At 32.6% G+C, this 26,086-nt stretch overlaps 1 protein-coding gene across 2 annotated transcripts in view; it reads right to left on the bottom strand.

The window, feature by feature from the left end:
• The window catches only part of LOC118200443 (uncharacterized), a 44,776-nt gene that overhangs the window by 4,710 nt on the left and 13,980 nt on the right, over positions 1 to 26,086 (bottom strand). For both annotated transcript variants that reach the window (XM_085822528.1, XM_085822529.1), the window contains 2 exons: positions 17,278 to 17,404; positions 7,015 to 7,159 (listed from right to left, as the gene is read on the bottom strand). In XM_085822528.1, the coding sequence (XP_085678654.1) occupies positions 7,015 to 7,159; positions 17,278 to 17,404 (272 nt within the window). The remainder of the gene's footprint in view (positions 1 to 7,014; positions 7,160 to 17,277; positions 17,405 to 26,086) is intronic.

Raw genomic sequence — 26,086 nt, 5'->3', positions numbered from 1 at the left:
AGCTGAAATTCATTGACAAATAAGTGATGTGTATGGTCCCAATGCAATGACAGACAGCAAAGTGCATAACTGGGTGAGAGCTTTCAAAAATAGATGGAAAATGTAAATGATGAACCACAATCAGGCAGATCATCAGTGATCACAGAAGATTTGGTGAAAACCATAGAGGAAAATATTCGGGAAACCCAGCAATTCACAAATTTAACTTTAATACTGGAATTTCCAAATGTAGGTAGGGCAACTTTGCACAAAATTGTATCTGAAAATTTACAATTTTACAAACTGTGTACACATTGGCTTCCCAGGCTGCTTACTGAGGAACACCAAATGAAAATGGCTTGTCTTGATTTTGTGGACCGATATCATAATGAAGGTGATCAATTTTTAAAAAGAATTCTCACAGGAGATGAGTTGTATGTTACTCAGATGACCCCAAAGTCTAAACACCAGTGAATGGAGCGGTGTCACATGGCATCACTAGTCAAAATCAAGGCCAAGCAGACAATCTCAACATGAAAGGTTATGGCAACCGTGTTTTGGAATAGACATAGAGTCTTGTTAGTTGAGGTTGTGCAGCAAGAGACCACAATAAATGTAGCCAGTTACTGTACTACCCTGATTAAATTTAGATGTGCTGTAGAGAATAAGCGACGTGGCCTTCTGACATCTGGTGTGTGTGTGTGTGTATAATTATGGCAAAGCCTCGAGGGCTATCTGCCTAAGAGGAGGGATGCCTTCGTGGAGGACTTTCTAAGGGAAACTGGCTCGTATACACGTTACACATGGGGAAAACCACGAAAACGCCCATGCAGCCAGCCCGTTCGCGGAATTCGAACCTCGGACCGAACTACCAGTGTTCAGCGACTTTTCCGCTCGGCCGCTGGTGGGCCCTCTGACATCTGGAGTTTTGTTGCTGCATAACAATGCCAGACTTCATTCTGCCATTCATAGCCAAAATCTGATCAGATCTTTTAAATGGGAACAGACCATATAGTCCAGAATTGGCACTAAGTGATTTTCACTCATTCAGCTACCTAAAGCAGTTTCTCAGTGGCAAGCGCTTCACCACAGATGACAAGGTAAAAGAAGCAGTTCAAGATTGGTTATCCACATGAGCTGCAGATGTTTATGACTCAAGCATAACAAAAGCTTGTTGAATGTTATGACAAAAGTTTAAACAAATATGAAAACTATGTAGAAAAACATATAAGAAATCAAATAAAAACGTTTAAAAGTTTTTTGAAAAAATCTGTGATGGTTTATGTTTAATTAGAAATAAGACCTTACTTTCTGAATAACCTACACATATACATATATATGCATGCGTGTATGTGCGTATACTTAAAAATATCATCAATAGCAAAGATACATAATGATGAAAGCAGTTCATGAAAAACTAGATACATTAAAAGATGTTAGCAGTCATAGTGGCCTATTTAACACATTTTTATTCTAGAAGCATATTCTTCATATGAATTACAAAGCATAACAGGTGCAAACTGCATGCTCATGCATGATCCCATTTATGCATTTTCCACATCTTTATAATAAATAATTTCAACGGAGAAAGAGCAATAGGTGGCAGCAGATTGGCAACAGAGAAGGAAAGCGATCTGTCTAAGATGAAAATCAGTTCTGAATAAATTAGTTTTGATTAAACTCTATTTTGATTGCTTGTTTGAGCTTCAGTTCACAAAATTAAAAACTATTATTGGTATTATGTAAGACCCATGTGAGAAAGTTTAATTTTGTGTGTGTGTGTGATTATGGCAAAGCCTTGAGGGCTACCTGCCTAAGTGGAGGGATGCCTTTGTGGAAGAGTTTCTAGGGGGAACTGGCTCGTATACATGTTACACATGGGGAAAAACACAAAAACGCTCGTGCACCCAGCCCGTTCACGGGATTCGAACCTCAGACCGTACTACCAGTGTTCAGCGACTTTACCGCTCGGCCACTGGTGGGCGAAAGTTTAATTTTGAAATAAGTAGTTATTACTTTCCAAATTTAAAGGTAAAATATCCAAGTTAAAAATGGAGATTTAAGAGATTACTGCAAGTTAAGATTAGACTTTTGATTTAGGCATTTTTTTAATATTACATATCTTCCCTTTCAAACAGGAAAAAGGATTATTAACAGAAAAGCTTTATTAGAGGAAAAAAAATATTTAAACATTAGAAATTGCAAATATATATTATATACCATGCAAACAATTTTAAAACATGACAAATATATAAAAGAAAAAAAATATTTTTATCAAAAATATAGCCTTTAGGTTAAACTATTACTTCATTTTCTTCTTTACTCTCTCATATACCAATGAAACAAAATTATAGATAAAAATGATAAATTAGAAGTGATTCTAAATAATTGCAAGTGAAAAATAATATAAATTACAAGTGATGATGAAGATGAGAAATGATATACATATAGGGATCAAAATGATAAGCCAACTTAAATGTCTTCAAATTTTCTCTTGCAATATGATAAAATTCTCCTAATCATCAAATTTTTCTAAGGAATATTAAAAAAGTTCAAAGTTTTTGAACTTCTAGGCTTAAATATTATTATGCAGCTTTCTTTACAGGCTTTCTCTTGCAGTTTTTTTTTATTTTTTTTAATGAAATTGCTATATTCAGTACAAAACCTAGAAACCCTATTTTACACAATCATTAAATTTATAAAAATAATTATTTTTGCATATTATTATAAAATATTTCACATTTTTCTATTATAAAGCAATGTAAAACTTTTTAGCAAGGGACATGCATACAAAAATAAAAATATTAAAATAATTTTTGATAATGCAGGTCCTCTGCAAACAGATCAACATAATGCTCACTGATAAATCTCGGCTGCTTAAATGCTACAGTAAATAAAAGAACCAATTACTTATGATACAATAACTAGCAATTAGCATTGTATAATTATAACAATTTCATTAAATACAGCCATAATTAAAATATTTCTTATCAAATACATTCAAATATTAACATAAATACATAAAAGTTTAACTATTTAATAAAATATTCAAACTCTATATTCAGGTTAGGTCTTACAAATTTAATGGATAAAACAACTTCATGTTACCTTACAAAAATAAAATTTTAAATTTTAAATATTACTGTGGCAGCACAATGTGCTAAAAGAGGAATATGGTTTGTAAAACACACTCAGCCAGTTCATGACCATTGCTGGCTCTTCTACAATGCCCTCTTTTTTTATAATCAACAGCTCATTACATAATTATAATATTCATTCATCATAATTTCAAATTGCTTTTTTTTATATATTTTACTTTTAAATTAGATTACATGTATTCCTACTTATTACAATTATTAAATTTCTTAAACCGTTGATATACATTTTATAATTATTATAATAATATTCAACAATATTTAATATTTTCTATATTAATACTTGAAACATGTAATTTCTGTATCATTTTCTATACTAATACTCAAAACTGTTAAATTCATGTTTCACATTTACCTTATTTTCTAAATAACTCAAAAATTTCTAAAAATAATTCAAAATTGTAATTATTAGGATATTAAATTTAAGCATTTTTCCTAGATGAAACATTTAAAAATTTTTTTTAAATCATCACTTAATTTATTCAACATGGTTACAAAAAAATTTCTAACACCATAAAATTTTAATTTGAAATCATGAAAATAGCATTATATATTTAAAATTCAAAATAAAAATCATTAGTAATTTTATATTTGATAATTATATAAAATGATTTAGTTGCATTAATTAATGAATAAATAAATTAATTATTTCAGTTTTATGGAAAATTTTAAGCAAATGCTGGTTAACAAGATGATATATTTTTTAATAAATTCATAGGTTATAACTGCTTAACTATTAAAGATAAGCATTTAAATCATAGCATTTAAATTTTTCTCAGCAACAATTAATATGCCTTTCCAAAACAGATAAATAAAAAAGAAAATCATAGCACTTTCAGCAAATAAGAAGGGTAGTTTCATCGTAGAGATGATTTTTATTAATTTACATCGAAAATAGAAATGGATGAAAAACATCTCATTAGGCACTTGAAATCACTTTATTATTATACACAGCATATTTAAAACAGATTCTTTCCAAAAATAAATTTTGCATTCCAAATCAGCTTACATTATTAAAAAAGAATTATACGGCTCATTAACTCTCTACTCTTTAAATATCATGTGATATACAAGTATTGGGGGAAAAAAAAAAAAAATCCCTATAGCAAAATTGAGGGATCAGGCTGCCTGAGAAAGCAATTGCTCATCATGCAATGCATTCAAGCTGAGCTAAGTAGTGTGTCATTGGGTGTTATCTTGTTGCAAAATGGCAAGTGGAGTAAAGTACAGAAGACTGAGCGGTAGCACATCATAAACATAAACAGCATCCCATTAATGTTAACCATAACTTTTTTCATCTGCATTTTACAAATACCTTTTAAGTGACTAATATGCTCAATTAAAATCACTTGCTGATGGACTTTGGCAATATTAGTAGTATCAGTCTCTATGAAAAGAATTTTCAAAGATAAAATACATAAAACTTAAAAGTCAGCATTGACTGACATATCTGAATTGATTTCTATGTCATCAAAATTAAAGATTTCTAATGAATTCTGATAATAGATAACATAAATTTTTAACCTAAATCAAGCAAAACACGATTAATAAAAAACAAATTGCACAATTTTGTTAATTAGCTTATCTTATGTCCAATTATGCTCACTGCAACTGTATTTTGAATTTTGTCAGCAAAGGATTTAGAGGGACCTTTCCTGTTTTGTTCGTACTTACCTAGTTAATAACATGGGTGATCAAACTTTATGGTGATAGGAGCTGCACAGTAGGTTTCATGAATACTCAAGTGTTATGAAAATCCATTTGGATTTTCCAGGAGCCGTAAATCCATATTTATATCATTTCAAAAATAATACGACAGTTTGGACAGAAAGAAACTTTAGAATGGAACAGAAATTCTCACTTTTTAAGTAATTAATATGCTTTCATATAAATATAAATAAATAAATCTTATTTCTTCTGTTCTATGTTCAGAATGATATGGGCCGAGAAAATATAAGTTTGAAACCATCGTACGATGCAACAGAGTGTTCTTCCAGAGAGCAGAATTACATTTTTTAAAAAATATTTCCAAGTTTGTCTGGTTTTATTAGAAATAAACTGAAATTGAAAGAATAAGTGTGGTTCTTTTTTCATTTGCGTGAAGTATAAATAAATAAATAAAAAAAAAAAAAAAAAAAAGAGATCAGGTATTTTCTTTTATTTTTAAATCATATGCACTCTGTACAGCATGCAATGCAGAGAAATGGGACAGCATACAATGCAGAGAAACTGTTATTCAAGAATGAAAAACTATTTTAAAATACGCTAACAATTTTTTTAGGCTTTGTGTAAAAATTAACATTTTGTACCCGCACAACAGACATGAGGATCAACACACTGAGATCAAATCTAACCTTAGGTATTTGAATCAGTTCATTAGATGAGAACTGGATTAAAAGCCACATTTTTTCCCCTCCATATGTCTGGTTTCAGGTATCTTTTATTTCTAATGTCCAGGCTTGGAATCTTAAGAGCTTTTTCATCATTTGAACCTTTTAAATCTTGACATAAGAAATTATTAAACACTTAACCAAACCTTAGACTAACTAGTTTTATTGATGTCCAATATGCATAGAAAAATTCACTAAAAAAAGAATAAGATTGCAGTTTAGTAGTATCTGATTCATCAATATCATTCATGATGGCTGTGAGTGTTACTCTGTTTCAGTAACGCATCCAGCAAAATTTGTAGAATTTTTAAGCAATCAATCACTGAAAATTTTCTAAATTGTTTACCTAATTGTCTACTAATACTAAATAATGTAGTATTATTTAGTATTAGTAGACAATTAGGTAAACAATTTAGAAATTTAGAAATAGGTAAACAATTTATCAATCACTGAAAATTTTCTAAATTGTTTACCTAATTGTCTACTAATACTAAATAATGTAGTATTGTACATCCAGCAATTCATGGCATAGTAAATAAACTCTGCATTGTGCACATACTACAGTTATTGTCTACCAGTTGAAATCTTTAATCATGGTTGTTGAATTTGGAACTTTCTTATACAAGGTATTCAAAATTGAAGGACCAGGAAAAAATCATACATGCGATTTCTGTAATGAACTGATTTCACACAGATATATTAAAATTTAACTCTCCAAATTTCTATGGACATATACAGATATTCGATGTAGAGACTGTGATATGGCAGACATCTGCACAATAATTTAGTTCCTGAGGCTTACTACACAGGTGTCAGGATCAACCCTATGCCAGCTGTTAATTACTGAAAGCATAAAAACTGCCACCTGATTTATCATCTCTTAAACTTCTTAGAAACTTCTTTGAAAATAAATCTCCTCAGCTTGTGAGAGAATAATGAGTAACAGCTCAAATAAAATTAAAATATTACTTGCAAGATTAAGTGCATTGGAAAGCTTCAACTCAGGCCTTTAAGCTCTCCTGAATAGTTACAGTGAAAGTCAGTGATAACTACCCAAAACTCTGTTTTGAACTTGGGAACTCTGGGTTTGAATATATTAACTGATTTGTATTCTCGTGGAAGATGAAAGTGAAGTAAAAGGGAAATAATAAAATAACAAGTTTATAAACATAAAACCCTATACAAATGACAGAGAGAGAAGACAGCCTTGCCTGACCGCACTGTACTTGCTGATACTGGGAAAAGACTAGCTTGTCTTTCATGTACTCCCAAAGAAATAAAATCTTATTTACTTCTCAGACCACAAATACCTAAAAATACCTAATATCTGACATTTAACAAAAATAATTTTTGAATCTCCGACTTAAAATAATCAATATATGGTGTAAAAAGAAAAGAAAAAAGATAGGTATAAGTATTTAAAAACTGTTCATAATTGCACCAAAATTTAGAGATAAAGGTAAAAATATGTTATTTTATTTCATACTTACATGTTTTAATATGAGTCAAATCACAATACGGACGATTGTTTGTCTGCTTGCAACGGCATAAGAGAAATCGACCACTTTTTGGAGGATTAAAACGAACAGGTTTTAGCTCCTTTGGATCATTTTTATGTGAACCATCACAAAATGGCTAAAAATAAAAACGTTGCACGATTACAGTTTATGTGAAAACTTTGAATAAACAAAACACATGATAATTTGGTGGTAAAAACAGAAATACTTCACTACCTCATATTCTGCTTGCATTAAATTAAAAAAATAAAAGACAGTCATTTTTATTCTTTGAATATTGATTAAAATTGTATTAATAAATGAAATCGACGAAAAATTCAATTTATACTAAATAAGCCAAATCTCATTTAAAAATCACTTTTTTTAAAAAATAATGTACATGATTTTGGTACTTAGATAACTTACATATTTTTGATAAATCTGATACAATTTGTGTGTGGGGGGGGGAGCATTCACACAATAAAATTCAATTCATTCATTCACATGCACTCAAATTCCTCTTTAGGGGGGAAGCTCATCTCCTCCCCCCAAAGTAAAAATAATAATAATAATAAAAACAGAAAAATCTGAAAGGTTTCAGATTTTAAATTATGCCCAAAGGCTTTTTTTCTAACATTTTGTGTGTTACCTTTATTTATTAAATATCATGTTCTTTGCACTTAAAAAATAAAATTCAGTTCAAGAGCAATATCACAAAATCATTTTAAATTAAGCATATCTTTAGAATTTCCAATACGCAGTCTCCCGTGCTGGAGATAAAAATGTTTTTTTTCTGTACAACAGTGTCATTTCTCGCTTTGAAATCCTTGGAATTTGTTAATCACAAATTCGTTAAAATTTTACAAATTATGAATTCGATAATAAAACAAATTCCAAATTTCCTTCCAGATGCCCATATTTGCAGTAGGATTACGTTATTCAGAATTTGATGGCGCTAGGTATTGTTTAATCACAATGCGAGAAACATACTGTTACGAAATGTCCAGGCACGGTAAGATAGCTTCCCACAAAGCAGGTTTAGGGTTGCCATAAAATGGCAAAGGAAGGCAGGGTTGCCGCATTTGTGGAGAAATCTCTCATTTGGGGACAAAATTGGCAATACGCCATGGACAAATGGAGAACCTTCTGGAACAAATTCTTACAGGTTTACCCCAGAATGTTGTGGTCTGAGTGGGTCGTTGAGTGCATAGTCAAGAGAGTGAGTTGAGCTTCGGGAACGACTAAACCGAAGAGTTGTAACCTGTGCTCTGTGTGCCGTCGAGAGTACGTGGAGTTCCAAGAACCACCAAGCAGAGTCGGGAGCTGTACTCTGTTGCTTTACAGTGAAACTGTCTCTTCCGTTATAGCCTGATAACCTGGAGGCTGTGTTGCTGATTGTCACAGCGTGTGTATAGTAATTCTTCAACGACTGTAAATGTTATATTCGAGCTGTCTTGGGTAATACTGGCCAATAAAGTGTGTTTCGATACTTTATCAAGTGTCGTCCTTATTCACTCCAAATCCAAACAAACCCTGTATGAACGTAAAAGAAGAAAAATAACGTAACAAGTGGTGTCAGAAAATAACACTTTAACTGGTGTCAGAAGTGGGATTTGCGAGTGAATGCCAGTAACCCGCCTGTACAGGAAAGCCATGGTGGAGGAAGCGAAGACTTTGATGGACTTCTTAGCCGAGATCAGAGCCAGACGAGAAGCGATGAAAGCCGAGATAAAAGCTGAGATCAAAGCCGAACTGAAAGAGATGAAAGCCAGACAGAAAGAGGTGAAAGCTGAAATGAAAGAGTTAAAAGCCAGACGTGCTGAGATAAAAGCCGGATATGAAGAGATAAAAGCTGGATATGAAGAGATGATAGCTGATATGAAAGTTGGACGAGAAGAGATGAAAGCCGGCCGAGAAAAAGTGCAAGAGCAACTCCAACAGCTGAAAGTGGAGCTTGCAGAAGAAACTGGAATCATAAAAGAAGATATGAAAATTACAAAAATAGCTGGAGTAGCTGATGAAGTTTCTGAGAAAGATCAAGAAATGAAGAATGAAACATCTTATGAGATTAAAGAAAGAGAACGAAAAGATGAAGAAAAAGACGGGGAAGACGCTTCTCATCCTCAGGTGTCCGAAGTTGAACTGGAAGACAGTGATAATACTGTTTGTAAAGGTGAAGAAATAATTCATGTAAATAAAGTTCCTGATTCTCAAGTGCCTGAAGTGGAAGAAAGTAAAAATGCAACTGTTATGTTCAATGAAACTGAAAGTGAAATTATGAAGTTGCAATTAGCAAGAGTTGAACCATCTGAAAGTGCATGTGATGCAGAGAGGGGAGAAGATCATGTGCAGCTTAATCAGTGCACTCCAGTATTGCAAGAAAATTCACTCACTTCACAAACTGGGTATGTACCTCATAGTGCAGGTTTTGCAGACAAGGACTTGATTCTAAACCTGGATACTTCTGCTTGTAAAGGATCGAGTCTATTCATGACCCTGGTGCAAACATCGGAACTGGCTTTCAGGAAATAGAGGTAAATAAGCAGCATGTACCATTTCTCTAAAAATACTAAGGTGAACTATATGCACGTTGCAAATGATCCACAGAGTGGTGAATGAACTTTTTAGATCTTTCAGTGGATGAAAGGTCTGAATCTTCTGACTGTGATATGCAAAACAGAAATGCCTCTGAGAACTGCAGTGGAAAAGTATTTGGCCTGGGTATAACTTAATGAAAAGACTGAGACTGAAATTCATTCTGAACTTTGTATAATTTAAAATTATTATGTGTTTAATTTGTGTATATAGTGTAAATATTTGTTTTTTTAGTTATGTTACCTGTTCGTTTTATTATGTTTTGCTTGTATCGAATTTGGCTTCTGACCAAGGGTTGTACTGCCTGGGACGTGCGGTCCTTGGGAGAAGGCAGTGTTACGAAATGCCCAGGCGTGGTAAGATAGCTTACCCGCAAAGTAGGTTTAGGGTTGACATAAAATGGCAAGGGAAGGCAAGGTTGGGAGATTTGGCGAGAAACTGCCCATTTGGCGATATACCATGGATGGATGGAGAATCTTCTGGAATGAATTCTTACCGGTTTACCCCAGAATGTTCTTGAACACAAGCCAAAAATTATATAAACCCTGCTGGTATGCAGAGAGTGAGTGCGAGATAGTTAGTCTCCAGTGAGTTAGTCTGTGCAAAGTTGATCGAGTTGACAGCCGGGCAGTGAGTGCCGAGTGGGTCGTCAAGAGCATTGAAAGAGTCTCTTAGTGTATCGCGGTTAGTGCATTGTTGAGAGAGTGTGTTGAGCTCCAGGAACGACTGAACTGAAGAGTCAGGAGCTGTGCTCTGTGTGTTATCGAGTGCATCGCGAGTTGTAGCATGGTGTCTCGAGAGTACGCGGAGTTCAAAGAACGACCACGCAGAGTCGGGAGCTGTACTCTGGTGCTTTGCAGTGAAGCTGTCTCCACCGTTATAGCCTGATAATTTGGAGGCTGTGTCGCTGATTGCTACAGTGTGTGTTTACAGTCCTTTGATGACTGTAAACATGATATTCAAGCTGTCTTGGAAAATACTGGCCAATAAAGTGTGTTTCGATACTTGATCAAGTGTCATTGTTATTCACTCCAAATCCACACGAACCCCGTACGAACGTGAAGGAATAAAATAATGTAACAACCGGTGTCAGAAAATAACACAACAATACATACATTTATGCAAATTCTTCATTATTTCATTTCTTCAAATCTAATACAGGGTGATAATATTTGCTGATAACAGTTTTAAAAGTGAAACGGACATTCAGAGTGATTTGACGAAAAATCAGAAAACGAAAACAATAGTCCCTCAGGGACAAAGCCCCTTTGGATTAGAAACTGAGTAGTTATCTACAGAGGTGCCATGATATGACACTATATATTATGTATCCCCCTTTGACTTGTAATTCTTTTATATTATGATTAAAAGAAAAATATTTCAAAGATCATTCTACTGGGTGTTTATTTGTTTGAAATAGGATAAGGAAATAAACCTTCCTGTTAAAACACTGGTAACCCAACTATGGCGCTGAAAGTCCCTACATAGATCATCAAAATTAAAAGTGATGATAATGGACAGCCCATGGATACATTAAAGATAAGTAGAACTTTAATGTTTGATGATTTCTAGTTAATTTGGAACTAAAGGAAAAGTAAAGAATTCTAGTCACCTTGACCTAATTTTGTTTTGACTAATCATCAGAATAATGTGACCAGACGTCCCGATTTAGGCGGGACAGTCCGGATTTCAGACTTCATGTCCCCAGGTCCCTCGCTTGTCCCGGCGGGACGCCTGTTAGTCCCTCTTTTCTGCAAAAGAGGCTCTTAATGTCAATTTGGTAGAAGACTCCAAAGGTTGACATCGATAATATTTCACGAAGTAAGCTACATTATCCTATTTATTTCACAAAAAAATATTGCAGATTGGAATTGTCAGAAAACTAGTCTCGAGTGTTGATGGGTTGAAATTTTTCGCCATTTCAAGGATGAAAACGTGCCATGTGCGCAAATCCAGAAAACTGTGGAGTTTTTGTTGTGTCTTCCAGGGACAAACCCCGCCAGTGAAAGAGTTTTCTTGTCTATGAATATCATATGGACAACTGAAGAGACACAGTTAAAACTGGAAACACTACAAACAATGTTAATGGTGAAGTGCAATTTTGAGTTTGACTGTTCTTGTGATGAAGTCTATGAAAGACTTCTACAAGAGCCAAAACTTCTTAGAAGCATTCATTCGTCAATGAAATACGTCTACGAAGCACCTACACAGGATGATCCTTCTAGGTCAGCGGCTGATCAGGAAGGCCTATCGTCTGCGTCGAATTAATATATTTCCGACGTCATGTGCTGGATGGGCACATTCAAGCAGTAACATATGTAGAAAGTTACAAACTTTTATTTTCCGTCTGTTTTTTTTTTTTTTAATTCTTTGTTCGCTCTTACTCTTACTGAAAGCGCACCTGAGTTGTCTAAGTCCAGATCCCAAAGTCTGTGATTGTTGATTTAGTAATTAATTCAGTCTGAGATATGGATAAATTCTATTTTTTCTTTCAATAATAGATCTGTTTAACACAAACACTAATTCGCAAATGATGGGTAATTCTTTACGGGACAATGTGACTTCACTAAAAATTTTGCACTCCATATTTTCACCTTCAGAGACTCCCACCCTTCCCCCAGCACCCAAATTTGGATCACTGCGTTCTGCTTTGCTCTTCTGAAAATCTGGTCACCTTACATCAGAATCAAGTAAATATAAGAATTCTGATCCCACTGACCTAATTTCAGTTTCACTGATCATACAAATCTGTTAAAGGCAAAGTGTAACCACCCTGAACATATCGTACAAGTTCTGTTGCATATCAGTTCTTTTCATAGCAAAAGATAAATTTTGAAGTATTGCTGAAATTTAAATGAGGAATTTTGTGCTACTATAGCAAAGAAAATAATATTTGAATGAATATTTCATATAAAATTAAATTTTTTTTGTTCCATACAAGTTTCAGTATGAAGCGGTGAAAATAAATGTCAAATATAATAAATACATAATAAATTACTTTTTGTTTTGAACACAGAACAACAGAAAAGGTATAGAAATATATAGTCTCAAGCCGCTATATTTTGCACTAATGCAAATTACTGAAAGTATTTGATAACAACTTATGGTCTCAGAATGGTATTTCATATGTTTAGGAAATCTACAAAAAGTGATGTAAAATGAGTTATTATTTTGTTTTATGTTTTGCTTTTGATTATGTATGTTTGATCTGTACTAAATTCATATAAAAGTATTTTAAACCCTATATATGTTGGCAGACTAAAAGGTGTACATTTTGAGGACATTTATCAACTTTCATTTCAGCATGGCTTATTTAGCAAAAGGGAAAAAACAGCACAGACACTAGGTGTAGTGATAGAGGAAAATTTTAGAATTCCTAAGATAAATAATGCTATAATCCTAAAGAAAATTAATCTTAAATTCCTAAGATAAATAATGTATGACATGGAGTTTACAAAAGAATGTTTGAACCACATCATAAATGATACGAAAGAAATGAAAATAGGGAGAAAGAAAATGAACAGTTGTTTGAATTGGAGAAATTAAAATTACAATTTAATATTATTGCTACTAAAGGCAAGAGTCTGCAACAGTACCTTCTTCAGTAGATGCAGAAGTGTTTAAGTTAGAACTGAACAAGTTAATTCTTAATTCTGATCTTAATACAGCTGAGATATAAGTTTTTTTCTAGACTTGTTTGAGAGGCAATTAACCGTTCTGAAGGTAACAATTTCAAAAGTCGTAGTCTCTCTTGTTGGTCTTGTGCCAACTGATGTTGCAAAACTAATTTCAAAAAATTCCTCTGATAAAGCTCAGGATTATCAGAAAGCTGAACAAATTCTCTTAAAGCATTTCAAACTGAGTGCTGAGAAATTTCAATAATTAGTTACCCAACATTAGAAGAATCCAGAAAGCACCTGCAGAGACTTTTATTTTGACTTATGAAACTATTTTGATGGGTGGCTTAAAGAATCAAAAGTAATGATGTTTGAGCAATTAAAGAAATTGATATTAGCAAATCTGATTAATAAAAAAGCCCCTCCAGATTATAAAGAACATTTTATGGATAACTGGAGTTAGTGGAAGAACCCACTTCAGCTTACTGACAAATTATATCTGCATGAAGGAGTAAGACATGTATGATACAAAAATGTTAGTAAGGAAACCTCTAAGTTTCAACAATGAGATGGTTCCAAAAATTATAGAGGTAATCTTCAACATACTAAAAATGCCTCATCAAGAGATAATGCAAAAAATGATGATTGGCCACATGTTAGTTGCTATGGATGTGGGAAGTCAGGCTTTTATTAAGGCTAAATGCCCCATCTGCTCCATTCCTCCCAAGAAGTAGCTGATTTTAGAGCTATACATCTTCGGACATTCTCTGTGGAGGAACCCCAAACGATTCTTTTGAGAGTAAAAATAAACCGGTTAACTAGAACTGTACATGCTAATACTGACGCCAGCCACACTATAGCAGGAGAAACATTCGTCTTTTGAGAGAAAGAGGAATAGAATTTGGGAAAACCAAAATGAATGTTACCCTCAGCGATGGACTTGAGAAGGAAACAAACTTATATGACCCAAGTAGATATTGAAATTGAAAGATGATCTCTCTGAATAACTTTATTTGCCTTATGCTTTTAGGAACTGAATTTTTGCATAGTGCAGGAATTGTTTTAGACCTTCCAAATAATAGATGATATTTCCATGATGACTGTAAACATAAATTTAGCTTTAGTGATGATGTTTCTAAACCTTCTGAAAGTCCAGAAAATAATGTAGAATTCAATACTTAGCAATTAAGGGAAAATGAAGGAAGGCATTTAACCAAATACCATAGGGGAAAACTAAATGCTCCATTAAGGAAATATGAGACTCTGTTCTAACCAGGAGGAGAAAATACTTCCTATATTAAACACCACATAAATACTGGGAATAATCTGTGAGTTTCAGTACCCCCATAAAAGATGTCTCCAGCCAAAAAGGATATTTTAAAGACAGAGCTTGAAGATCTGCTGAAAAATAAAATAACAGAAGAATGTGAGTCTCCATACGCTGCACCAGGGGTACTTCTGGCATATGGAGACAGAAAATCAAATGGGAAAAGTCCAATTTTGTGTTGATTACCGAGGACTGAATGCTATTACGATGTCAAACTCATATCCATTACCTAGAATGGATGATTTACTGCATGCTGCTAAACATACACTATATATAACAACCACTGTTTATGGTCTGGGTACCATCAAATCAGAGTTTGCACTACAGACAGAGACAAAACAGCATTTTGGAACTTTGGAAACTTTCTGGTTTGTTTGAATACCAAGGCTGCTCTGGCCACTTTTCAGAGATTATTTGACAAATTCCAAAGCGGTTAAAAGATATGCATGCCCTCTCTTACTTAGATGACATCATAATACTATCAGAGATTTTAGAAATATGTAGCTGATCTAGAAGCAGTTTTCAAGAGACTGTAGTTTAAACTTAATTCAAATCACAAAAAATGTAGTTTTACTAGTAGTAACATGAAATGGTCATTGGATTACTAGCGGAGGAGTATAAGTGAATCCAGAAGAAACCTCTGCTGTACAGAAGATGCCTGCTCCAAGAAATGTGAAACAAGTGCGGTCTTTCTTGCAGACCTATTCCTCGTATACAAAATTCATACCAAAATTTTCAGAAATAGCTATACCTTTAAGTAATCTAAGAAGCTTAACTATGAAGAATGTAAACTAGACATGAGGACCAGAGGAAGAAAACTCTTACCAGACATAAAAATGTCTTCTTGTTACCCCTCCCATCTTAAAGCAAAATGATGTAACAAAGCCCTACATTATTTGGATGGATGCTAGTAATTATGTTTTGGGTGCTGTGCTATTACTAGAGAGTTCAGAGGAACACTCAGTAGAATATACAAGCCATTTGTTGTACACCACAGATAAAAATTACTCTACAAACAATGAGAAGCCCTTGCTGTTGTATGGGCCTTGAGTAAATTCAGTGGCTATTTTTATGGTCAAGCAATTACTGTGGCATCTGATCACCAACTGTTGAAATCGATTTTAGGCTTAAAGTCACCTATGGGTAGACTTGCTAGGAGGACTATGCAATTACAATCATAAAATTTGAAGATGGAACACATCCCTGGAAGAGATAGAGAATCATGTGAAGTTTGCACAATAACCATTCATATGCCAACCAAAAGTGCAGTAGAAATCAATGGAGAACAGCTGAAGGATACAGATCTTAACAAGGTCATAGAATCTTTCAAATGTGAGGTAAAAGAGGAAATTATTTCTAATTGGACCAGACAAGGTTATATAATGAATCAAGGAATTTTGCTGCATTATTCTTCAGAGGTTGAATCAGAGGAAGCTCAACTAGTAGTACCAATACATAAGCGAGAAAAAATTCTTAAGCAGTATCATGATGCTCTTACAACAGGATATAATAGTGCTGAAGAGATATACCTCAGAGTTACCCAAAGGTATTATTTCAGAGGAATGTGCAAATACACCGCAGATTACATAAAAAATTGTGATGAGTGTAACCATTACAAACCTTCAAATCAAAAGCCATCCAGGTTGCTCCAGACACCAATGTATGGCCAAAGTTTCAAAATGCTTGCTATCGATTTATTTGGTCCAGTATCTGAAAGTAACAATAGGAAAAAATGGATTTTTATTGTTGAACATTGCAACATGAAAAGGGTGGAGCTTTTCGCTTTACCCTCTGCAACTGCAAAGTAATGTGCCATTACATTAATTAAAGAGGTTTTCTTATGATATGGATTGCCTTCGAAGCTAATAAGTGATAATGGAACTGAGTTCCTTAGCACTGTCATGCAGAGAGTGTGTTTTCTTTTCAGCACTGACCAAGTGTTCACTCCAGTGTATCATCCTCAAGCAAATCCAGTAGAGCAAAAGAAGAGAAATTTGAAACCTAGATTAGTCATACTTGTGGCTGATAAAAATTCCTCTTGGGCAGAAAAGCTTCCATCAATTTATTTCGAAATGAATACTCATAAATGAGAAACCATCTGCCAAACTGCTGCATTTCCTAAATTTGGTAGAGAGCTACATATGCCAGATGATGTTACACAAAATCTTAGGCATGTTATCTCCAGTGATAATTCTGTAGCAGAATTTGAAGAGATTTGACACCACAGACTTGCCACCACACTCAACCAGGTTGGGGGGGGAAGAGTATACAAAATCTATGCTCATACAGGTCGAAAACCTGGAGCGAGTTTGGATTTTCAAGCAACCAGGGATCAAATCCACCTAACAGAAAATGTCTAAGTTCATGAAGTCATAAGTTAAAAAATAAAACTACTACACAAATAAGTTTGAATTAAGAAGTTTTTCACATGTGTTTAGATAATAATGACTTACTAAAAACACTTTTCTGTAAGGTAATTAATTATACAAGTATATCTGAGTAAACATGAGTAGCTCTCACACACACTTAGTAATTACCCTATTACACATTAATTGAATATCTCATTTCCAAATACAAGAGCATAATTATTAAAACAAAATGCAATTTAATGATACATTTTAAAATAACTTCAAAAAATGAAAGTTTTCATGAAAAACTAGAAATAAACAACAGAATATGTTACAGATAAAAAAAAGAAAAAGTAACAGATAACTAAACCTGCTTTTTACTCAAGCCACAGGCACACCAAGAATATGTTTTATCTTTTTCTAAATTGACAAATTTTGGAATTCGTTTTGCAATGGCACCCTTTACTATGACTTCATGCGGTGCAGCACTAGAAAATCTAAAGAAATGTTAAAGAATTACAAACAGATAATAATATAATATAAATAGATATGTTTATACACACATATAACGAAAACACCTTTAAAATAACTTTAAAACCTGCTCAAGAAACCGAAAAATACAAAACAAATAAGAATAAAATTAATAAATGGTTACTCTGTCTGAAATTTACGCCGTAAAACTTTTTTATAACTACTTCTAATAAAATAAAATGTTAATGCAATAAACAGTGAATGATAATATAGAACAATAAAAATTACTTTAAACACATTCTCTTCTTGGAATTACACACATAAAAATTCTCTTGCTTCCTTATATACATACATATACATTGAAGAAGACGCAGCAGCGTTGATGGCATAGAAAGTAGATCCATAAAGAGGAAACTTCGCAGGCAAATAAGATTAAGTATTAAGCTTTATTTCAATTTACATTTGCAGCCGCAATTTAATTAGCACTCTAATTGCACCTATTTAATAACATTTAAATTTTTGATACTTTTGTGATAGGAAGAGAGCAGAACAAACTGAGTCTTCAAAGTTTATATTCACTTCAATCTGACAATAATCATAAAATGCTCAGAATTCAAATTTTTATACAATAATCTCATCATTAAAATAATTCAGAATTCAAAATATGAATACAGAGATATTTAAACAATAATACAAAAATAGATCAATCAAGTTAATAACTTGATAAATAAAATCTTAAAACTTGTTAAGCCAAATTTGAAAAGTTTGAATTTCTAATGCCATATAATTTTTAATCTTTCAATAATGCTATACAGTTAATCCAATAGATAAAAATAACATTAGGCATTCAAATCTCAAAATAATAATTATTATTAGCTATTTACTATTCCATAAAACATTTTAATTACATTATTGAATGACCAAATTATCTATTTCAGGACAAAAAAAATATTTAGTGTAAACCAGCGATTCTCAACTGGTGATATGCAAGAGAAAAATAAGTGGTATGCAAAAAAGAAACATAGTATTTTTAATGATTAAATTAAAAAATCTCATGAAGAATGAAAATATGATCAAACTCTAACTGAAGATTTCAAAAATAACACACTCGCTATTTTAGAATTTAAAAGCATTTTAAATAAAGCTATTAAATATGTATTCCCTTTTTGCACAGAGTATTTGTATAAATAAGGATTTTCTTCCTTGTTATATTTGAAATATATATATACACACACATATACAGAACACCATTAAAAGTGGATCCTAATTTACGGTTAAAGCTAAGTGAAATATGACCAGACAAAAATACATTGATCTGTCCAAAAACAGGCCCAATTTTCACACTAAATTTTAGGGGTAACCAATTTTTAATCTAATATTTTTTATGTGTGCATATATAATACAAATAGCCAACAGGTTATGCAAATACCAAAATATATATTTTTTAATACTTCTATTGAGAAACTGAAAAATAATCATTGTAAAATATAGTGGTGGTACTAAAGTTTTTCAATTTTTGTTTAGACGGTTCATGTTAGTCAAAAGGTTGAAAAACAACCGCTAGTGTAAATAAACTATAACATCATTAAAAATGCATTATGAAATAACATTAAAAATACTCACAAAATTTATGCATTCAAAAGCATTTTAAAAATAGTGAATTGTCATGCTTTCATTCCTTGAACAATAATTTTATATTGTTTCATAATAGCACAGTCAAACTGCAAAATTTAAAGCAAAATTAAATATAAAATGTAGAGTCCGCAACATTTAATAATTTCGTTTCATTGGAAAATGAACCTGAGTAAGTTCATATGAAGATAACAATGTTGAGTTTTTGAATGACGAAATGCTATTCAGAAAAGCAGGAGTGCAAATAGTAATTTCCTGCCGCGCATACTTGAAGCACATTAAACTCAGATTGGTGACCTTCTACCCACTGTAATGCTAAATCTTTTAAGTGTTAAATACCTCATATTTAAAATACACTTTTTTCTTCATCTAAAGATTGTAGAAGTCGCCAAAATAAATTCTACACTTCGTTTTCACTAGACTTTAGAACTCTTATACTTACAAATAAGCAGGCATATTTATTTGACTTTTGTAGATATTTGAACAAAATCCAATTAGGGAATAAATTTTCCATTGAGTTTTGTAGCATGAAAACAGGATCTATTTCTTTAACACACTTTAAAATTTCACATTTACTTACAACACCCAGTTGGACTCATTGTGATGAAAAAGACATAGTTGATGGCATAGAGCAGAGTTTTCTTAAACTGTGAGTCACCAAAATTTTTATCAGTTTTGATATTATTTCTATCTTATCATAATTTTACAATTATCAAATATTTTTACACAGTGTATATTAAAATAGATAAAGATAAGACAATACAGGCAAAGAAAAAACAAAAATGTTACGACTAATTTTTTTTAATAATATAAACGTTCATTATACTTGCTTTGCACGTGACGCTGTTATTTCATCTGTTACTTATTTAAATTTTCACATTGTTCTATGTCTTAAAATTAGAAATTAAAGTTAATGACATAAAACTGTTGTGCAATGCTTATGGGGCGCCACAAAATGTTCGTAAATATTATGGGATCCTGGGTCCTAAAAAAAAATCTCAGTGAAAGGGTGTCATGACTGAAAAAAGTTTAAGAAGCCCTGGCATAGAGCATACATCCATACTGAAGAGGAAATTTGGCAGCTGAGTAAAGTTAAATATGAAACTTTATTTCAATTAACATTTGCACCCACAATTTACTTCGTACTCTAATCTTGCCTATTCAAGAACATTTGCATTTTTGATACTGTTGCAATAGGAAGAGAGTAGAGCAAAGTACTATCTTAACAGGGAAAGAAGTAGAAGCTAAAATGTACAATTATCCAATATGGAAGCTCATCAAGATAAGGTTTCAGCTTATGCTGCTTATTAAGAGAAAGTAACAGTTCTCAAAATTTGGAGTTCAGGTTCTGAATTAGCTGAGTCACCAGCATTACAAAAGCCATGTGATATAGATTGATCTAGAAATGACATAGTTCAGAAAAGTCATTATTTTTAGAACACAGAGAGGAAATACCCAAATTAAAAATGTGGTATTAAGAAGCTACTGCTAAATTAAAATATAAAGCTGCTTTACATATTTTTATTCACACATATACATATATGCATACATATATAGACAGATAGAAAGATATACATATACCTGTAAGATATAACAAAATATGATAGCTGTTTCAAAAAAATAATTGGCAACCTCAAAATTAACATTCTAAATTTGATAATCCGCCTCTAAATTCATCTCTTCTCACAGGTTATAGACTTTTCTATCTTATGTAACATTTTAATGCAGATGCCTCTTGTCCAATCAAATTAATTGTAAACCAAAACTCTGAACTGAAACTTTCCCACTCCCACCCTTCTTCTTCTGAAAGTACTATAACTTTCCCCTTTTTCCGCATAAGCTCTCCTGCCGAGAAGATGCTTTTTATGTATCCTTGTGCTTTTATTATTACATACATATATGTGAATATACACACATGTGTAAGATAAAAGCATGTAAATGACAAATACTAACTTTAATTTGCAATAGTTTTTTAACATTTTAATTTCCTTTTTCTGTCTTAAAAATAGTACAGTACAAAGTCCGTAATCCAGACTCGTCGGGACTTCGGCGATTCTGGATTATAGATCATCAATTTAAATCTGGTAAGATGGCATGCAGAAATTATACAATTAAAAATATGAAACCGTATTTTATGAAATAAAGAACAATTATGATCTAAAGGGTATCAAAATTTACAAAAAAAAAAAAAAAAAAAAAGCTTAATATTTATTTGTTTACTTTAAACATTTCTTTCAATGTAAGTTGTTTAAGTTGCTTCGTTTTTTGCGCTTATACTTTCTCTTCAATTTTATACACAGACATAATTTCTTGTTCAGTTACAAAGTTCCACCTATCGGAAGCGGTATTTTCTGGATCTACAACCATACTACAGATTTCGTCATCCATTAATTGATTGATGATTGGGGCATTGTCGTCGCAATGAAAAACTTCTGTTATATCATCTTCATTTATTACCATTTCTCCCCATTTCTTTACAAAATCCAATAACTGGAAAATTTCATCTTTAGTTTGAGATGTCCGAAAATCTTCAAATTCGTGGCTATCATCTTCACCATGAAATATTGTAGCTGGTTATAAATTATGGCAAGCATTTTTAACGTATCTGGAGACACATCCTCCCAACATACATGTGCATGCTGTAACGTACATGCGTAAAGCATAGGAAAAAAAAGTTTGTGGCTTTGAGGTCCATATTATAGATCATTCCGTATAATGGATGTCCGGATTACAGACTTTGTACTGTAATTGCTTATAATAAATTGCCCTAAACAGTGTCATTTCAAAATTAAAGCATATTATATGATTGCTGCATAATGGCCATGATACAAAAAATCCTGCATAATGTTCATGACATACCGCTTTAGCCAATAACGATTTTAAATTTGCAAACCAAAATTTATTATTAGCTAATGGGGCCAAGTGTTTATTATTAGCCTGAACAGAAACCAAGTGATTCTGAAGGGAGTTTTCATTTAAGATATGTCGCATTCGCATTCTATTTTTCTAGCTAGCTAGATTACTGTCGTTGCTTTTCTTACTGCAGTATCTTAAAAATATACAAGTTTAAAAACACACATGCTTACAGCACCAATTTTTTCAAGGATGTATCAAGAATGTTAAGAGTACAATAAAATGTATGTTTTGCCAAGAAATAAAAGAATTATTCTGCTGGATATGCTTACCAATATCTCATTCTTTGGATAAAAAGTATTATTATTAATATACAGGGTGTTTCATAGATCTTCGGACAAACCTGGAGGGGTGGTGGAGCGTACTAAAACATGCATTTTTTATAATAGGAATGTAGGGTCTAAAGTGACGGGTTAAGGCAGGAACGAAACCCCTACATTCTTTACACCCTACATTCCTATAAAAAAAATGCATGTTTTAGTATGCTTCACCACCCCTCCAAGTTTCTCCCATGATCTATGAAACACCCTGTATATATATAACAATCAGGGCTGTGGAGTCGCAGTCATAGAGTCGAAGTTGGGTAAAAGAAATCGGAGTCGCTAAACACACGTCGGCTCCGACTCCATGTTTTGTTGGTCAGTTTGAATTTGAAATGAAATTAAAGAGAATTGAAAATAAATTTAAGGATAAACCGAGTTAATATTTTTATTTATGGACTATGTATATTAATAAACAGTTATTTTCTATTTTATTGCCATATTAATAAATAAATATAAGAGAGCAGGATGGACGTGATATTTGCCATTATTGATTAAATTGATTCAAATTTAGTTACAAATGTCATTGGTAAATTTAGGTAAGCAGCAATTGCAACAAAAAATTCCCAAATCGCTGCTATTCTTAGGAAGTGAGCAGGAAAAGGAGCTATTATTGATCAGGCAATGCGATAGAAAAGTACATATTTGATGATACGGTGGTTGTTAGAATTAAGAACTTTTTCAGAAGATGTAGATAACCCTAATATTTCACTAACAGAAAGGCTGCGGAATGATCTTGCAGAATTGGAAACTATTCTTTCAATGCTGTATATAGCCACAAAAAAGCTACAATCTGAAGAATTAACAGGAGATGAGAATGGAAGAATGTGATATTTGTTCTTTCTGAAATAGAGGGTTTTCGCAGAAGGAATCATTTCTTCATTGAAGAAAAGAGAAACTAGTTTGCTAGACAATAAGATCTTGCTGGGCTCAATATATGTAAATCCAAAATGCCAAATTTTGTTGGATGATGAACAAATTAAAAAAGGCAAAGAAAGCCATCTGTGAACTTTCATTAAGAATGAAATTATTCTCAGAACAACTGGAGTATTCAAATCAGGACAGTCAAACTGCAGACATTGCAACTGAGTCTCTATCATCCTCTTCCAATGACGAATTAGATTTTAAGAAATATTTGGATAATAGTGAAAAGGCAAGGAGAATGAAAATAAAGAACCAAGAGCCTTTACATATAAAAATGAAAAAATACAAACAAGATTTATACATGACCTTTGAAGAAATAAAGAAATGCAATTGCTCTTGAAAGACTCCTCTTTTAGAACTTATAAAAATCTATCCTGAAAAGTTATAGAAAGTAGCCCTAACAGTAACAGTTCTTCCTCCTACTTAAGTCAGTTCTGAAGTTTATCAAATCGGATCTATGGTCCTCTAACAAAGAAGATCTTGCTGAAGTTATACTGTTTCTTAGAAATTACTAATGCCATTTTTTCAATTTCATAATAAATGCTAATTAATATAAAAAATTTGCTATCCATCATTTTTTTTCTGCAGCATCTATTACTTCTTTTATATTAAAAAAAAATAAGCTGTAACCCATGTGTGTATGTTTACATATATATGAGGGAGTCAGAGTCTTTAAAATTCCAGGAGTCAGAGTTGGTCAATTTCCCTACCAACTCCACAACCCTGATAACAATACACTATATAAGATTACTGCCGCCCGGATGGTACAGTGGATTGCCACACCAAAGGGCCTAAATTCGAATCCTGGAGAAGTCATGGATGTTTGTACGCACATAGCATCTGTTTGGCACTCAAAATACATGGCAAGCCGAAATGTTCTAGAGAGGTTAGAGGTAAGAAAGGAAGATGGGTAAGAGACCCTTTTTCCAACCCCTTAGTGTTCTCCCTCAGAATTCCATCCAGGGCAGAAGCTTAGCAGTCAGCAAGGCCCTAAAAATTGCAATAGTTAATAAATCATAATAAAAAGATTATTTTAGAAACCTAAGGAAGGAAACAAAAACTACACTAAATGGGGGAAAAATAAATAAAGGTTAAAAAGGTTACAACCCAAAAGCTTAAAAAAATCTGAAAGCTTTCAGATTTTACATTATGCCCAAAGGGACTTTTTTAAACCTTTGTGTTACCTTTATTTATTAAATGTTCTTTGCACTTAAACCATAAAATTCAATTCAACAGCAATATTGCAAAATAATTTCTAAATGAGCATATCTTTAAAATTTCCAATACACAGTCTCGCATGATGGAGACAAAAATGTTTTTTTTTGTTTTGTTTTGTTTTTCCCGTACAGTTTTGCCGTTGCTTGCTTTGAAATCATTGAGTTTGTTAATCAAAAATTCATTGAAGTGTTACAAAATATGAAACTGATAATAAAACAAATTTCAAATTAGGGTTTCCAGATATTCATATTCAGTGGAAGATTACATTATTCAAAATTTGATGGCTCTAGGTACCCTTGTTTTATCACAATGCAAGAAAAATACATACATTTATGCAGATTCTTCATTATTTAATATCTTTAAATATAACACAGAGCGATAATATTTGGTGGCAACAATTTGAAAAGTAAACCGACATTTAAAGTTTTCAAAGCAAAATGCCAAATCGAAATTAATAGCCCTTCTGGGCTAATGCCCTTTGGGCTAAGAAGAGGTTTAATATCACAAAAAATGCAAGAAGTTTTGCAGCCTCTTTCTCTATACATATATATTTTATTATTTTAAGAAAGGTTTTCATGACATAGATTTATTTTAGCCAACATATTTTTGTCTATGTTAAAACCTGTTTTATATTCCTACTATTTCATCTGTTCCCACCAGAATATGCAAATGACTGAAGTTTTAAATTAAATACGAGCCTTAATTAAAAGATGTAGGGATTAGCATTGCCCATCATTTTAAAACCAATTCCTGTGTGTTTTAATGCTGGTGGATCACTACCAAGTGAGTGAGCTCCCACACATCATAAAACTTGATGGTTCAAATTAAAGAAATAGCATTATAAAATACCTTGTATATTCCCTACCAATAACTGGACAAATAATCTGAAAAGTTAAATTAATAAATTATACAACTTTAGATCTAACATCCAGTTATTTTAAATCATGAATAGGTCTGAGGATATCAGCAAATTAGCTTTTATAACTAAATGTGAAGCATGCGCTTTCCTTAAAATGCTATCTGAACGCTGTGGAGCTCCAGGTACACTTCAGCAGGCCACAGACCCCAAGCTAAGACACCAGTATTATGCATATGCACTTTAATTTACAATAAAGATATTATTATAATGAATAACACGATTGTCATTTCAAGGATTAAGAAGTTTTTACATTATTACAAGATGTGAGCTTAAAGCTGAATGTCTGAAAATGCAGATCTGTAGTGAAAGAGCTTTGGTAGTTATGGTATTGGTTCTATTCCACAATTCAAAACCTTTCAAAAGATGCATGTTAGAAAATAAAATTATTGTGCTGGATTGACCTAGAAATTCACTAGATTTAAATCCAACTGAAAACTTGCGGCACATTCTCAAGGAACACCTTAGCAAACGGATTGTACAGTGAAAGAAAACATGATTAAGAGCACTATAAAAGTGTTGTTCAATGACAAAGAACTAAAAAATAAGTACTTTATTGCTGGCGCAAGTGATAAAGTCGCTGAAAACGGTACAAGCGATGCCAACGGAATATCCTCTCTGGTAACCTTTTACGCCTCATTTTCAAAATAAGTCGCAGCCATTTCTTATCAGATTAATTGTTTCTTTCAATACTGGCATAAACGTACATAGAATTTTTATCAGATAGTTCAATTTTATGCTCTACGGCCATTCGCAGTAATAAAGTCAATTAGGATGCAATCACA

The sequence above is a fragment of the Stegodyphus dumicola genome, chromosome 8 (assembly GCF_044657685.1).
Source record: "Stegodyphus dumicola isolate Sdum_Otavi_A_Nest chromosome 8, ASM4465768v1".
Taxonomy (NCBI): Eukaryota; Metazoa; Arthropoda; class Arachnida; order Araneae; family Eresidae; genus Stegodyphus; species Stegodyphus dumicola.
Note: the sequence above shows the minus strand (reverse complement) of the source record. Positions and strands in the feature narration are given on the sequence as shown.